We start from the raw sequence: 18,440 nt of genomic DNA on the forward strand, positions 1-18,440 counted from the left end.
ATTTATAATTTTATTTTTTTTTATCTTGCGTGAGATATCAATATGCCCAAAAGAAGCAAATGAATTTTTTTTAAAAATCCGGTTTTGATTTGATTTTAAACAAATATTTTTTTCATGCTAATAATACAGTGCAATTTATTGTGTTGTTTTAATTACTTAAAATTTTGTATATGATTAATTGATTACTTATTATCAAATTAATTATTTATCAAACTGTCAATAATCCAATCAGATTTTACAAAAACGAGGGTTCCTCATTTGTCAAAAAATCGTGCAATCAAATCTTTGTGAAATCACCCTAAAGAAATCGGAAGTGTTTTAATTCTTCACTTCCTCTCTCTCCTTAATTCAAACCAAATTTATTTTACTACTAAACACAATCAATTCAAATCCGTGTGCAATAAATTTCCCCGGCCATATTGCGCGCAAAACGCGCGGCAGCTGCAGCAAACCTGCATGCGTGCTCAAAATTTTGTAGTGATGCGTCGGCAGGGGCGCATCCCTTTCACCCCTTTTGACAGGCTGCAACATGGACTTCCTGTCCAGGGTACGTGTTCTCATTATAATTTTCCTTCGCTCTATTGCTCTTCATTTCATGCCTAATGAAACCTCGCAGCGGCGGCGATTCTAGCAAAGTGTGATTGCTATAACGGAAAATCTAAAAACGCCGCCACCCTCGCGCACTGTCGTGTATAAAGTTACTCCCTACCATTGACGCACGTGCCTGGATTTTTTTGGAAACCTAAAACTGCACTGTTCAACCGCCATTTTAGATTTTCAGACTTTTACAATCAGGAAAATCGTGAAAAATAATTTAGCTACTTTAATTTTGAAAATTAACATATAGTATTAAAGAAAAAATTTCAGCTCTAAGAGATGAAGAAATCAACGAATATTGCAAATTGCAAGTATGTTATTAGTTTGAAAAATTGTAAAGAAAAATATATACAATTCATGCTTATAGAAAAAAATAAAATTTATGCCAGCTAGGGCAACAAAACTACCCTCATTTGATTAAAATAATATAAAAGTATAATAAATATTAACTTATAAATTCAATTAAAACTATTTTACAATATAATTTAAATAATGTCAATACTATTTTAACTAATTATGGTTAAATAAAATTTGTGATTGTAAAAAAGTAAATTCAACATACTTATTTTTAATTAAATATTAACTTTTCATCAAATTGAAAATACGGTAACATTAGCTGTTGTTGAATAATTATTGAGTGACCATTTCAAAATTTTTCTTAATCGGAAGTCAATGAAGTGCTGGGAAGGAAGAGATTCCAATCATTTTTCGCAGACGATTTTTCGTCACTGCATCTGCATGTGACGATTTTTTTCGCCAAACCGCTTTTTCGAACGCACCAGCATTCCAATCCATGTCCGCTTTTTGTCGTGATAGCAATACCAAATAAGCTGACAATGTTTCAAGAACTATTTCCGTGGCGACCTATCTTGTGAGAGAGTCACCTGCATCTCTCGCGCAGTTGCAGGTGCTTGGCCATTTTTCAGAATGCGTTGTTTTACTAAAACAGTTTTAGTGCTGAGAAAGGAAGACCGGTCACTGATTAAAATCAGGAATTAAGGGATGACCACTCACGAATTACAATAATAAAATAACCGGTGTGTCCAGTGATGGCTAACGAAAATCCAAATTTCCCAGACACTCTTATCTTCTCTGTTGTTAAGTTTACTATTATAAATGACTGCACGCAAATGTGCGCGGCTGCTTGAGAAAAAAAATTAATAAATGCAAAATATAAAAAGCAACAGGAAGCAGACTTTGCTGTCGATTAAGGCGCGATTGCATATTTTAAAATTATTCAAGTGGTCTGTAAATTGGTTGTTTATGTAAATCAGCAAGATTTTGTCCACTTTTATTAATTTCGCACAAATTCGCAAGCACCGTGATAGTCATAAAAGAAATCAACAAACAAAAATCTCAACCGTTTCCTTTTGCAATGACGGTCACAATTGTACTGCTTCTTGTCCCTATTTTCTCGCAAATACACAGCAAATCTGATTTTGCCGAGAGGTTTTCAGAGGTTTGTAATCACAGAGTACAAATCATTGGGAGCATTTGATTATTGGATTAGGCAGACATATTTAGTTGTAACAGAAGCCACCCTAGTTGCGCGACAGCTCAAAGGGGTTGCTTGCTTCGATTGTGTATGGTTTTGCTGTGTGTATTCTTTTTCAGCAGCAGGCGTGGGACGGGAAAGGGTTGAAGGAGTCTTTAACGAGACTATCGTGACTTGCGAGGCATAAAAATGTCAGGCTTCAAAGCAGATTTCTTTTGCCGCTGGCCTGCTGCCCGTCCAACTTATTACAATGCAAATTAGGGTGCGATTCGGGCTTGCTTACACTCAGCAATGAAGGGCTTCGTCCGACAATTATTTTTTTCTCGCAACCACTCTCCATTTCTTATTTTTTGACTTTTAGTAAAAATTTCTGCGTTCTATTTTATCACATTTCTCTGCTGTATTTTCTTTCAATCAAAATATATTCAGGTACAAAATTTTCATAAATATAATTCTTTATTTGTTTTTCGGATTTTTTTTTCATTTACAATTAACATTAAAAAAAAATTGATCTGGTTGTTTTGATATTATTGCTCTGAATAAAATCAATATATTATCATATTTTAGAGAATTTTCACGTCAAATTTTTTTCCTAAAATGAATTTTACAGCCCTCCATTTAAGGGGAAAAAAGAGATAAATTAAGAAGTGTTCATTACTATTTGTAAAAATTTCTTGTCTTCAATATGGTATATATCTAATTCAGCAAGGAAACGTAGCCATTCAATTTTTTGAAACTCTTGGAAAAAGAAATTGTTTAATTTTCATTACCAGAAATAATAAACGTTTTTCTCTCAATCAAGGATTATTTTCACTCATTGCAAAGCCACCAATTTCTTGGATTTAAATTACAGGAATAATAAGTTAGCTCTCATCGAAGGATAATTTAACGAGTCCTATTGTATTTTGCTAATTAAAACATTCATCAACGTTCTCCCGTCAAGGATATAAATGAGCCCATTTCGGCCGTGAAAATTCATCTGCTGCTCGATATCATGATTTTGATTTGTCGGCTGAAAGGCTGAAAGCATTCAATTTATTGGATATATAAATGAGCGTAACCAGTGAACGGTAATAATTTCGCAAATTTTGTATGCTGGTCGCTCCACTCGATTACATTTGCATAATTCTCGCAAAAAATAACAACTATTCCACAAACAGCAGGCGCTGCGGATACGTGAGTGCCAATGAGTAATATAATTGAACAGCTGCCTTGGAGGCACGGATAAGTTTGAGCACAAGGAAAAGATTTTTTTAATTGGTTCCAAAGACTTGTTGAGACAAAGCTAATTTTTAAACTTATAATAAATAAAAACTAATAAAACTTTCCTAAAGTCAAATAATTTTGATTTAAAATACAATTTATGCAACATATTTATAAAATTGAAAATATTTTTAACTATAATTTTAATAAACAGTTTACATTTTTATTGTATTTCCTTATTAACAAATAAATAAAATTGTTTTTTAATCATGATTTGTAAAAGTTTATGGCAAAATAATATTATGTATACCTGTCATCCAAAAGATAAGATTGGATTTCAATTCTGTCTTAGATGACACTTAGAAAAAACCATCATTTTCTTTATCCTCATAAGAGTTTGTATGAATTTATGAATTATTATAAAAAAAAAATAGGCAAATTTAATTTCCAACCAGCAACAAATAATAATAAAGCAATATTAATTATGATAGTCTTTTTTTCATAGGGTGATTCGCATAATTATTCATAAATTGCATTAAAATATAAGTCTGCATTTTCTGCCACATGATTAAAAAGCAAAATATCCTTATCGTAATTTTGAGAAATTTTAAATTAATAGCTCAACATCCTCACAAATTAAACTTTCCTGAATTCGCTAAAGCTCAACTGACATGTTACAAAAGGAGAAAATATAAATTTGGTCATAGGGACGATGTTGATAAATTAATTTGAGAGAGTCTCTGCATTAGCGATTAGCCCTGGCGACAAATGGGCTGCCAAATAAAACGTATATATTAATCGAGATGCAAATCCGCAGGTGCGTTTGGATTTGCACAGTGCTGGTACTTTGCAAATGAAAGAAAAGTCTCACGTGGGACATGTGCTGCTGAGAGGGATGGCCGTTGCTTGGCCCGTTCGGCCACCTGCGGCAATCGGTCGTTGGGCCTGACCGCTCAACAAACGTCCACTGCATGCCGGACTCTTAAATTTATATATAATATGCGAATTAACAAACTAAACTCTCTCATCCCTTATCTTGATCGTCATGTTTTCGTCCACGGCGGAACACTTAATTCCTGCAGCTCTTCCGAAATTTTCACCTTTCTTTGACGGCGCACGAAATTATTGCTCTCGGGTTTTGCGCTCGCTCGGACACGCACCCGAAAAAGGGATAATGTATGCGTGTCTTTATCGCAGCGATTGATCGCGCCCGGCTGATTTTCACTTTATCTCTGCGCGTTGATTAAGACTAGCCATCAACTTGGACGCTCTAAATTGATTCTAAACGCTCGGAATTTTTTTATATTAATAAATTTCAGCCCGCGTCAAATATATTTCTTATCAAAATATAAGTGTGATGGACAGAAAATTGAAAAAACAAATATAATCAGCGTGTTGGGTAAATCGTTTATACCCTGACCAGGATAGATAGATAAAATCTGATATATTTGGAAATTGATGTTATATTTTACAACAAATTTCATAATTTAAAAAATAAAATTTGACAACGTTGTTTTTGTTCCTCATTTCATTGGATTTACTAGAAAATGAATGTTTCTGTCAGTAATAGTATCAATTTTATAACTAAATAAATTTCAAATAAACCAAGTGTATATAATCCATGAATATCCAGAATTTTATTTGCAGCATACAGAGCTCTATTTTAGTTTCTATAAGTGACTTAAATCACAAGTGGGGTCTAATTCATCCATTTAACATGAGCATCAAAAGCTTTAACGCAAACAAGGATCGTTTAATCAAATTAATAGCAATAATTTGTGGCAGAATGATGCACATATTATTTATATTAAAAAAAATTAAAAACACCTAGAAAATATTTAAAATAAGTTAATTATCATATTTAAATTAACAATTTGTAAAAATCTTTAAAAATATTAATTTAAAAGATTTTTTTTAAATTATAAAGTAATAAATTTAGATTATTTCTATTAATTAAGTGCAAAACCGCAAAAACACAGTAAGACTAAAAAATAATAATTAAATAGTAAAATTATATATTTTGTATAATTACATATTATACTACTTTACAATATTATATAATATTATATAATAATTATATAATATTGTAAAGCAGTATATATGCGCTTGTACTCATTGAAATTTTACTTAAATCTCGTATGAAAATTCAAAAAGTGGTTATTTTAATTGTTTTATTTTTTGTCTGTTCGAAATATTGGTGTTTGACTTAGGAATTCGCACCTGGACGTTTTCCACGGTTTGATGATCCAGTTGCTCATCACGTCATCAGCAAGTCAAATTACTCCCGTGGCAGCGGAAGTCAACAAAAGCTTTTCGGGGAACAAAAGAGGGTCAACGCAGTTGCAAGTGTGCGCGATTTGGTGCACTCCCGCGTGTGCAGCTGCGGCCCGTGAGTTTTGGATTAAACCGTGCGTTTATAATGTTTAGTCTCTGTTGAAAATTTTTTATAGCCGCAAAGTTCATTTTTCATCAGGTGCGCTCTCGGCTTTTAGCACGGAGCTGACACGTCCTGCTGAGGTGACATCGTAATGAAATTACCACCTTGATAACGGTCATGCATGATTTTGTCTGACCGACGGAACAAATGGACGGGAAATATATACAGAGAGAGAGAGGAAGTGGTGTTCATATGTGTCTCTTTTTGGATTTTCAAACTAAATCCAGGAGTTAATTGTACCAGACTAATTTTTCTGAATATGTTTAGAAACCAACAATAGAGATTAGAAGTGAAGAAAACATGCTTTGCATGAAAATATTGTTTTTCATTAAAAAGAGTTTTGAATTTGTGCAAAATAATTCTACTAGCATACAAAACCTGTTTATCTTCATATCTACAAACATCTCCTGAAGGGCCAACTTCACAATTCACAATACAATATTTTTTAAATAAATTAACAATATAAATAAAATGCAATACTATAAAAATAGATTTGCGGTGGTTTTGCTTGCATGGGTTCGATGAAGATCACATTTTCCACCTTTCACCTCTGTAATTACTTCTACATAATCAACATAGTTTTCAGTACCGGCTTTTGAATCGTTTCCTGTCATTTCAAACCAGCACAAAGCAAATTGAAGCAATCCTGTCACTGCTGCCAATGCGATTTGTTTGATAAAATCCGCGCGATAAGCCTCGGGAAATCAAGCACATGTGCCTTTTTACCTCCTCCACCACTTATAAATAAATAAATAATTTTCCGTCGTGCCACATCCTCCTGAAAGGAAATGCAGGCATTGTTATCTCATTCGCCCATCGAATCGAGTAAGCAAACCGACTTATTGGTTCGACGGGAGAGCAAGAATACGTTCTGCTGCTGGCTGCTTGAAATCCTTGGCACTTTTTGCTCCGATTCGCTAACATGACCTCAGTTCGTCAGTCAGCAAATTCAAGCTGGAGCGAAAGAGCAATCGAAAAACACACCTTGGCTATTTCGTCAATGCGGGCCGGTCCACCTGCCCTTTGGATTTTGCTCTCCAGCTGAGTGATGTACGTGATGGAAATCGAAAAGTTTAGTAAGAAAATAAATTAATGTAATCCCTTTATGAAAAAATAAGTAACAAAATTTTTTTTTAAAAAATGTAATTAAAAATGATGATTTTTAATTTAATAATAACAAAGCTGTAAAAATAGCAAATATAAAAAAAAAAAAAATTATAAGAATCCCGAGAAACCAAAAAGAATTGCAAACATTAAGAAAACATCATTGAAAAATTCAGAATTTAAAAAGAAAAAAATTGAATGAAAGATCTAAAAAAAATTACCATTGAAATTCAAAAGTATCTCTGCCAAATAAAAAAGCATATATTTATAAATCAATTTTTTTTTTTAATTTTTAACCATAAAAAAGGAGGGTCGAGTTTAATTAAAATAATTTTAATCAGCCGTGCTTACACACACAAAGCAAGGTATTGCGTGAAAAAATCCAAAGTTTTGTTGGAAAAAATCAGCAGCTGCAAGCAAAACTTGAAAGGGCCAGCAGCGTATATTTTGAAAACAATGTTTGATAGACTCCCTCTCTCTTTTTCATAGGTTTTGTTTTATATTTTATATATACGGTTAAAACCGGAAAAGGCAGAGAATGATTTATCAGCAGACGATTGCGGGGGCAACAGGGGTGCTTTTGGCTCACTTTCGCTCTTTCATGCTCTGCTGCTGGGAGGGAAGTAAATTTAGTTTCGGCTCGTGCGGTGGCTTCTTTTGTGCCCGCGCCGTTGAAATTGCTGCGAGGCGTCCGCCCACCATATGGCGCGCATCCTTGCACCTTTACCTGCGAGTGGCGTCAGGCGGTGAATAACTGCACATCAACCCTTGCAAATTTCTCTCTCTACATAATATACAGACAGCCTCTGTTATTATACGTAGAAGGGGCTCGAGCCACAAATATTTTTCTCTGCCCGCATCTGTACATTTTTTCTTCACAGTGTCATCAGTTGGGGTGGAGTTTACAGTTATGATTCAAGGGTTGGAAGTGAAAAATGGCTCGCAACAATGATCATCAAGGAAATCACTAAATAATTGAAAATTACAGCGTAGTATTATTTTATGAAATTCAGAACATAAATAATACATTTATTACACGAGATATTTTATTAATAATGAAGGAGTAAACATTAATTATAACATAATATATATATGAATTTTACAAGATTTATATATCTCTATGTTACGTGACGCTACGTTACTCTACGCTACGCTACTTTAGTTTCTAGAAAATGATTATTCATGGGTTCGAAAGTAGAGCAACTATGCCCCATACATGAACTCATCCAAAAAAAATGTTATCACTCATGAAATAGAGTCACAGACCGTGACCGGAACTGGTAGAGCCATTTGTTTTTGAATGAAGAAAACAATTTCTGCGACGAAGGGATAAACAATAAAAAAAAATATTATAATATTTGTGGGCTCATCATATCAACAGTTTTTTACTTAATATTAACGCTGTTGCTTGAATATTTCTTTTGATCACATTGCAAACCTAATCATGGAATCTAAAAGCTCACTTTTTATAGAGAGGAAAAAATATAATTGTAATAAATTAGTGCATTAACATTAGTTCTTAATTGTTCTAGACAGTGACAATCAGGAACAAGGCAATGACAAAAGCACTCGATTTTCGGCCAAACGGAAGAAGCGGCTGGTGTGGACAAAGGCAGGGAAATTAACCTTTAGTCACGGGCTGTTGGCCATCGGCGGCGCATAAATGAATGTGAAATTACGCGGCTGGATTAGCGAGCGGAGGGAGGAGGGAGCACGCGTCCGTGCACGCGTCACTCTCGGCACACGCCGCGCCGCGGCAACCAAAGGTGAGGTGCATACCTGGGTAGGTACCTTTCGCAGCCTCCGAGCGAGGAGCACCTGCCTCGGCGGCCGCACAACAGGTGATGCGGCGGCTGCTGCGTCAGGGACCAGTTCCTTGCTCTTTAAACAAAATCTCAACCACATGCCTCTCCAAGATTTCGCTCGCCCGCCCAAAATAATACACTACCTGCAGTTGCCCGCAGAGGATCAAATGAGTTGAACCAGAGAGAAAAAAAGAGAAGAAGCAACTTTAATGACCGACGAGTGATCGTCGCGCGGCATGTGCTGCTCGTTTGTCTGCCTCTCTGTAATTTTCTCTGATTTCTACCCTTTAAAAAGATGAGCGAGTCGAAAGGGTGATTTTTTTGTTCATTTGAGATTTAGAAGAAGATGAATTCTTTGGTAATGGTTAAATATTTTCCTATGGTATAAAAAAAGATGTTTTTATTAAGTATAAAAATTTCGAGAACTTATTCGATTTTTAGATAAATATTACCATGATTATCCTAACTGAAATTTGTAATCTTTTGTAAATATTAAGTTAGTCAAGGTTCTATTCTTAAAAATATACAATTATTAGTACAAAAATCCGTAAAATTTTATTTTTTCAGCAAAATTTTTATTGAGTTAGTCGCGGTTCTAATTTGGTTTATAAGTTTGCTAATCAATTGGTGTGAAATAAACAATTAAATTTTCTGGCCAAGTGGAATTTTTTTCAACACAATAGAGTAACAATATTACCTTTTATTTAAAAAATTTAATTATTAAAATTTTTAATGAAGAATTTTTGAGGATCATAACAAAATTCCAAACGATTTATTAAAGAGATTTTAATTTTGTACATGATTGATTTTAAAAATCACATCGGTTAACTTGAGTCTGTTCTTTATATGACATTTTCTATCACAAGTGTCGGATTTGGTCAATCCTAACATTTTGTTTTTGTGTCAGTAAAATTCCATGATCCGTCGACACTAAGACTAAATAAATATGGAATTCTACAACTTAGTTGTAAAATTTAATCAAAAGTTTTTGGCTGTAAAAGATTTTGTCAATGAAAACAATGAGAGTAATTTAACTTAAACCCAATCAAAGTTTTTTAAAAGTCATTTATTAATAAGCTATATTTTTATAGAACGTTGCCTATATTTTAAATTTGTTGCGCAGTTCTAAATGTTCTAAAATATTGGGGCTGCTTATTTTCTTGCTTCAATTTCAAACAAAAAATATTTAAATTTCCAGATTACGTTACACACAGTTTTCGCCTCATTATTCACATTTCGAGGTGATTGAAAGCTGCGGTGCGTGCTGCCTACCGGGCAGGGGCATGCGACGGAACTTGATACACTCTTGCGGGGCGAGCGAAGCTTTTTGGCCGCGTGTGAGGTAGGTAGGTGAAAAACAATATCCCCGCCACCGGCAGAGCGATTCACCTGGCTTCTGTCCAGGTAGGAGCCAATGAGTGCGCGCCGCCCCTGGCCCTGCCACCCCTGGCCTGGCTCCTCCTTCTCACCCCGGCGTCGACCCCACGGCCTGACCTCTCGTCTCTTGTCAGTTACTCTGCAGAACTCGGCCCAAGTGGCAGCCTTTGATAGCAGCAGCGACGATCCTCGCTCGCGCGCGCCTTCAGGTCCAACTTAGATCTCCAGCGCTTTTGAATGAGGCATGGAAACGCTCCTTCACCTCTTGCTTGCTTAGAGGTAAGTTCTCTTTTTACATTTCAATTGCTGTTTTCAAATAAATATTCAAATTGATGTTTGTTTCTAATATATAAAAATTGCATACGTTTTAAATTTTTATATTTTTGTTTAAATTTTTTATAGTTTATTCTAATTTTAATGACTTTTATAGAATAAATTATATTTTTTGTATAATTATATCATTTGAAACTAGATTTGTCATGTAAATAATATTTTTTTTAATCAATTCTTTTCTGAGCGATATAATTTGGAATAATTTATTTTAATAGAAATTAAATTTCAAATTATTCTTTTTTTTTCGATAGTGTGGGTTTACCGCGGCGGCCGTGTCTCTTTTGATGTCGGGCGTTTTAGCAGACATCTGCTAGTTGTAAACCCTTTCTTCTCTTTTTTTCTCCAATTTAAAAATTTTTGTACAGACCGAGAAGAATAAATAATAATAATAAATAATAATAATATAAATTCTTCAACGTTTGTCTGAATTTCATTGTAAAAATTCATACATAATCATGCTTCTATCATAAGAATACGTTTGGCGTTATACAAGCTTAATAATTTTAAACTAACCGATTAATTTTTATTTATCAAATTCAATAAAATCCTGAGGCTGAAAGGTTCTTTTCAATATGAAATGGGATTTAACGCAACAACAAAATTAATTAATATGGCTTTGGCCTTTTGAGGCTTAAATGAATATAAAATTTATTTTAAAAAATGTAACAATTAATAACTATTACAAATTATTTTGTTTGAAATTATTGTATTCTATGCAAAGAAGTTAGTATATAGAACTCAAATATACAAATTTTATATTAGATTATTTCTACAAAAATATAGATGAAATTAAATTGCACACTGCAAGATAAGTAAATATTTTAGAAATTTTTTAAAAATTCAACCCTTTCTTTGGTTTCCGTCACAAAAGATGCGATCGAGTGAAAAAGTAGCAGGATGAACGTTTCTTTATCCCGTGGATTTTTGTCCTCCACAACAATAGGAAGAAAGGCTGGATCGGAGGAAAAATGCACGCGCGCGTCGCTTTTGTACAAGCGCCAATTTTACTCGCTACTTTCCTATTTCACCTGCCCGCTCTTTTCTTCCACACGTCTGGAGCACCTTCTGTCTTTTTAAAGAGCAGCTGTCTTTAACCTGATTTACCTACACACACCATACGACCTGCAGGCCTCTCAAATCCAAGCAGCCTGTCTGCTGCGGCTGGGCCTTCAGCTGGTGCACAAGAAAATCCCTAACATACCCCGCGCACGAGCCCGCTATCTCTCCAAAACATCTTCCAGCAATCCAAACAGCACAATGAGAAAAAAAATACAACTGCCCGCAGGACATAATTTTGTTTCTCCCCAGATTGAGCAAAGGTGTGGTTTTTAAATCAGGTGCCCTCTCAGAACCGCGTGCAGGTCTATAATAATAAATTTGTGCCAAGATGAGGAGAGTGTAATTTTTCGCTTCGTTCGCTGCGATAATGAATTATTTATGACGAAAAACTAAATTATTGACTCAAAGATGTGAATAGCTAGATATAGAAGGATAAGAACACGCAAATATGCCATGAAAATTAAATAATATGAAAAATAATGTATATAATTGATGTAAAAATCAGTTTCTTAATGGATTCCAGACTTTTTTAAAGTTATTATATAATCTAATCAATATCTGTTTGTCTGGGAATATAAAATGTATGGGTGTTTTCGCGATAGATTAAGCTCTCATTGGCACAGGAAAATAACCCATCCTGATTTTTAATTAATATTATATTGTTGGGTTAGATGAGAGACCACTTTCCCTGAATAATATATTATATAAAAAAAATGATTGATTGCGCTGTGGCAAATAAAAAGAGAATATTTATACAATAAGCAATAATGCATATAAAATTTTGGCCTCACCACTAAAACATTTAGTCTGAAGTTTTTTTATTTAATAATAGTTGCAAAATGTGTTTATTTATCTATCACAAAGGCAATTTGTTGCCCATAACGGGATACATCATTAAATTTCTACATTCAAAAATTATACAAATTCTATGCAATTGAGAGAAAAGATGAGAATTTTACAAACAAAATTTCACAAACAAAATTTGCAATAAAAGTCAATTATTTTTTAACTTCTTGAATTCGAAACTTACGCAGCTAGCTTATCTGAAAAGTGACAGGAACCGTTTTCAGAGAAAGAATGCTTTGCTAATTTTCTGTATTAGCAACTTTCTTATAACCGTCAAATCATGTAAAATCGCTGATCAAACCAATATTTTTAACTCCTAAAAATCCAATTTGAAAATAATAAAATTATCAACAGATTTTTGTTAAGAAATTATTTAAAATATTATTTTTTATTTAGCACTAATTCAATCTCAAAATATTAATTATTATTTTGGAAAAAAAAATTCATGTTCGGGTACATTTTAATATTTTCCTTTTCCTTAATGCCTCGTTATTTTGAATTTTATAAAACTGCAACTCTGATTTATGAAGTGTCTCATGTATTTTATTTACCATGGCGGAAACTGTCTCACGACAGTAAAAGTCTGGTGACAATAAAAACGCAATAAAACTTTGCGATAAGTTTGGTATAGCCCCCTTTTTCACCGTTCCACAAGAAATATATACATGAATCAAAAGCGTTTCTTGGAATGACCGCACCAGAGACGGTAAAGTAAAAACAAATCACTCCCTTTTAAAACCAGTTTAATTTGAATTTTCTATATTTGAAACTAAAATTTGCTTAAGTCGCTATTTTTATAAAATAGAACACAAATATCTCAACTCATTGAGAGATAACAACTGTGATTTTTCCCGCGGTCTAGTGCTGCATAAAACATAAGCCAAGGGACATGCATTTATAGACTTTCCAAAACATGCACACTTTCAGGCAGGTCATGAATTTTTAATAAGCAATCTGATAATTACTTGTAGGTCCTCGCCGGTGATGGATTTTCAGCTTTTATATTGTGTTTGGGCTCTCTTCGGCTCGTTAACTTTGTCAAAGGGAGAATTACTTAGCAGGATTACTTTTTCAACGATTGGCGCCGTGAATAATTTGGCGCGCGATGTCACTCAGACCAAGTGCTATTTCATTAAATATTCCGTCGAGAGGACCCCTTTCCGCTCTATGTGCTTATTATTTCTATTGACTTTCGCGTGAGCCTGTTGCTGGTTTGATTTTTGTTCCCTTTCACCCCGCACCACATTCATCACGCAATAGCGCGTTAATATTTGATGAATTCCGCCGGAACATATTGTTGCTGTCTTGTGCAACTGTTAGTGTCACATTGCGCCCCAAATGGAGAACACGTGATTCCATATTAACCGCTGGACACGAACAATGTGTGTGTCTCTTTTACCGAATTCGTTTCAGCCAAATTTCGCGCACGTGATTTCACAATCAGTATATATATTATTATTTTTCACAGCCCGTTCGAATTTATATTTATTGACATTCGGTGTAGTTCTATGAGTCGTGCGATTGGGGTTTATGCAAATTTTGGCATCATGCGGGCCTGCATTAATTTATGCACCGAAAACATTACCCTCTTTGCCAATTTACAATCCCCCATTAATCTCGTCGTTTGACGTCTGTGCGAAATTAATTGCAACATTGAAACTGATTTTCGTTTTTTAATCCTGCATAAATTTGAATAAATTTGAGTGCAATGTTTTTTTCTCGCTGTTACAGATGCCGCGATCATTTTTAGTCAAAACGAGCTACCCGTCGAGAGAAATGTCTCCGCCACTCACTCCGAGTCCCACCAGCGTCATCAGACGGCACTCGCCGAGTGCTTTTTCGCCAGTCAACAAACGCAGATACATAGAATTAGGTCAGTAAATTTTTTTTCATATTTTGTTTTCGAAATTTATTAACAATTTTTTTTGCACGCCAGAATGCAGGCAAACGCGAATTTTGCCAGAAACTCCACCACCGCAAGTCTTCATTTGGCCACCGCCGTCCAGACTGTGCATGCCTTGTCCACCAATCGATACCGTCCACACCCCAACCAGTCCTGAAAGAGCAACTGATGCAGGTAAAAAATGTTACTAAGTCAAATAAAAATATATATTAATAAAAATCTTATATTAATAGCATAACTTAATTTTAATACAATTTTTGACTGATTATAAAAAATATTTATTTAAAAATCAATTTTAACATTTTTTCATTTTTCAATTTAATTTTTTTATTCATTATAAATTTAATACAAACCGTAGTGACATTAGACATAATATACAGCATATACAGAGTAAAAATTATATAAAACGTCATTAGACATGCAAATCAACATGAATATACTGTTTTTACAGGCAATTGTTTTATCTAATTCACTTAAGAAATTACAATATATTGTTGTCTAATAATTATCATATTTTCTATTAAATTCAAGCACTTATTTTCTATCAATATGTCAGTTATATTGGCATTAATCAAATTTTACAAGCAAATAACATTTGTATATGTTAATGTTTTTAGTTTTTAGGTTATACTTTTCAGTACTTTTCATTACATCATACTTTACCATTACCATATTAAAAAATATTTTGGTTATTCTTTTGGATTCAAGCGTTCAAATCTCCATGTTATTTTGTTGCAGAAGACGCTCCACTCGACCTCTGCCTGAAACCCGCGCTGGCCCGTTTGGCCGCCTCGGCGCCCCCTCGCACCTCCCCAGGCCGCTCGAGCTACCCGATCTGGTCGCCGGCCAGTCAGTGCGAACAAGAGGCGGCCAAAACCAACAACAACAATCACGCCAAGTCGGCGTACAAGTGCGTACCTGCAGTGATCGTGTCGTCTTTGCGGCCGCCGTCACCGTCGGCCGAGCCGGACAGCACCGCCTTTCTGCCCTCGTCCCGCTGGAGTCTGCCCCTGACCACCCCTCTGCCTCCTCACCACCCTCCAGCGGCACAGCAGCCGCGCATCGCGAGACGGAGCGAGAATGGCGAGAGATGCTTTCAGGTGTGTAAACTTTTTTTTAAATATTATTCAATTCCTTCAATTCCAATTTATTTTTATCTGAATAATAATTGGATGGAGAATATTAAAACAAAACAAAAACAATGTCACACTTGAGTACAAGAATTGAGCTGAGAATGTTCAACAAATAAATAGTAATTTGAGCCGTATGGGAATTTTAAGAGGAAATAAAAGACAATTCTAAAAAAATATAAAAGTATAATATTTTTTTATAATTTTATGTCTGGAAATCATTTAAATTCCTACCAATCTGTAGCACAAAAAGGAATCTTTTTTAATTAAAAATTTTCGTTTCCTTCCTTTAACAAATTTCAATATTCGCTAGATCCATTTTTTCGCTACCAAATATCATTTTATTTTATTTTTTATTTTGGTCGTAATTTTATATTTTAATTCAATTTCAGTGCAAACAGTGTGGGAAAACTTTCAAGCGTTCGTCCACCCTGTCCACGCATCTGCTGATCCACTCGGACACCCGCCCCTACCCCTGTCAGTATTGCGGAAAACGCTTCCACCAGAAGTCGGACATGAAGAAACACACTTACATCCACACAGGTGAGAAACTTGATTGCTTTTCCTTCTGTTGAATAATTAATTGGATGCGTGCAATCACAAAATGTGTGTTAAAATTCTCGCGCTCCATTTTGGTTATTTGAGTTTGCATATACGAAAGGAAGGAAACGGCCGGACAGGAGAAATCATTCCATTATTCAGGGATTTCCTTTCATCGAAGCGCGCGACTGTTGCTTTTCGATTGAAATGTGTTTTGACGTGCTGGCTCAGCATTTTGATAGCCCTCATTCGCGCGCTCAATGAAAAGTGGAGAACCATTGTGCGACCATATAGCGCTGATGATAATGGATTGGCACGTCTAGCTTTATTATTGATAAATATAGCAACAGGGTGGCAATGTTGGGGTGGCGAAATTACTTCCCTCCCGTTAAAATGCTTAACTACTTAGGATTTTATTCAAATATTCAAAATTTTTATTATTTTTTATATTTTTGTTGTTAGCTTTTCCAATCCGTCAAATTTTTACATTCAATTTTTTGAAGATAAAAAAAAAATCAATTTTTAAAAAAGGACTTCTTTGAAAAACGGCAAATAATTCATTTTCAAAATTTTTCCAGCTTCTCAAATAATTTGACTTTGCGCATACAATTTTAATTTAAAATCAATGGAAAAAAATTTTATGAAATTTTTTCAAACCCTGGCCTGTGGTTTTTTTTAATATTTAACAGGCATTTATTTATTGTGTATTGATGAGCCATCCAATCGGTGACACAGAAATCGTTTCCAATCATTCAAGTGGTGTGTGTGGAGAGGCCACACGCGAAGTTGTGAAAAGGTGACAGCCGGCGGTGACATCTGAAAGAATTAATTTTCGCTCCCCATATCAGACGAGGGACCCCACGTTGATGTCGCGACCGGCCACAGTGCATGTCATTAGCAATTAACGAGGCGTCGCCCCCACCCCGAAATCAATATGCAGTCAATAATACATACAGGCATATTATGTGACAGTGGTTGCGCGCTAAGTAATACTGGGAGGTGAAAATTGCGCATCAAAAGAAGAATGTTATAAAAATACGCGATATTTCCCAAATTTATGTATTCTTTAATTTTCAAAAACAAAAATAATTCCAATAATTCATCCTACCTTAGGTTAAAATTTGACTGAATTATAAAAATATTTAAAAAAAAATTCGGGCGAATTTCGATAAATAAATTTATTTCAATAAAAAATGTATTTTAAAATTTGTAATTGACTGTTTTTACTGATTTGAGCTTAATTAATTAATAATTTTGATTTCATGCGTGCGCCAGTAATTGGCCGCCCAAGTGTCAAAGTCGTTCAGGTGGACTTACCTAGCTGCTGCTCTTGTTTCAGGCGAGAAGCCGCACAAATGCATCGTGTGCAGCAAAGCCTTCAGCCAGTCGTCCAACCTAATCACCCACATGCGAAAACACACCGGCTTCAAGCCCTTCTCGTGCGGCCTGTGCGAAAAGGCGTTCCAGAGAAAGGTGGACCTGCGCAGGCACCGCGAGACGCAACACCCTTCGGCCGCGCCACTGCCTCCTCAGGGCACCACCACCTACAGTCTCACCACCCTTTGAATATGAAAGCACCAGTCTCATGTACAGCAACATCTATTCATTCTTTCCATGCACCTTTTTATACTCTTTTAAAAACTGTCCTTGAAAAGGAGGAAAGACTTTTATCTCGATCATTTAATTTGATCTCAAATTTTCCTGTTAAAAATCCTAGATTTGTGTTCACCGTAATTTATTTTTCCAGCACCAAATTTTCTTTATTATTTTTCTATCGAACATCTTTAGCAGTTTCTTGAGACAGCGTAAAGAAAGAGCAGCTAATTGACCAAAGATTTTGTGAATTTATTCTTGTATAAATAATGAAATGATAATTGTAATAAAACGTATTCCATAGAGATACAAAATGAAGTGTTCACGTCAGCCTAGTTGGTTCTCAGGTTGTGCTTTGAGAACCTCATTAGATTTAATTCTTAATTTATCTGTCCACTAGCAAATAAAAGTTGAAAGTTAATGTTAACTCTTTGATTTTTATTTCATCATTAATACCTAACTTACATGAAAAATCTGGAATATTTTTTAAATTTCATTTCATTTTAATCCTATTAAATTCATAACATAAAGTTTTCAATTCTTCATTTCAAATAAATAAAAGTTAAAAGTACTAAAAAAAAGGTATCAAAACAAGTAATAAAATTATACCTGCAATATCTGAAGAATCTAAAACATGTCAATCAATTTGCATCCATCATTTTCATAGAATTAAAAAAAAAATGTTCCTCTCTTCATGACTAATGAAAAAAATGAAGAATAAAAAAAATAATAATAAATACTTATTGTTGGAAATTTATTTAACTGGTAGTTTTGGTGAATAAAAGACGGAAAGTGCTTGGCGAGCTCTTTATTTTTAACCTACTTTCATCATCCATTTTCATCAATTGTATAACTATTTACAATACACTGTGGATAGTTCTACAAAATGTCATACACGTTCCCCCTTGTTTCAAACCATGTTTCAATATAATTCTCAATCCAATTTCAACTTCAGTGATGTGATAACAATTTCCTTTCATTCAAGATGGTACATCAGCGGTAGTGCTCGGAATTTCAA

The 18,440-nt window shown here is 34.6% G+C and overlaps 1 protein-coding gene across 1 annotated transcript; it reads left to right on the forward strand.

The window, feature by feature from the left end:
- Positions 1-10,165: 10,165 nt before the first annotated feature.
- Positions 10,166-17,782, forward strand: LOC132194313 (zinc finger protein 628-like). Its single transcript, XM_059615492.1, has 6 exons — positions 10,166-10,297; positions 13,988-14,129; positions 14,193-14,333; positions 14,898-15,259; positions 15,682-15,832; positions 17,169-17,782. Exons 1-6 carry the CDS (start codon positions 10,256-10,258, stop codon positions 17,393-17,395), a joined length of 1,065 nt encoding a protein of 354 aa, XP_059471475.1. The 5' UTR covers positions 10,166-10,255; the 3' UTR covers positions 17,396-17,782.
- The last annotated feature ends 658 nt before the right edge of the window (positions 17,783-18,440 follow it).

The sequence above is a fragment of the Neocloeon triangulifer genome, unplaced genomic scaffold (assembly GCF_031216515.1).
Source record: "Neocloeon triangulifer isolate White Clay Creek 2 clone unplaced genomic scaffold, ASM3121651v1 ptg000006l, whole genome shotgun sequence".
NCBI classification, from domain to species: domain Eukaryota; kingdom Metazoa; phylum Arthropoda; class Insecta; order Ephemeroptera; family Baetidae; genus Neocloeon; species Neocloeon triangulifer.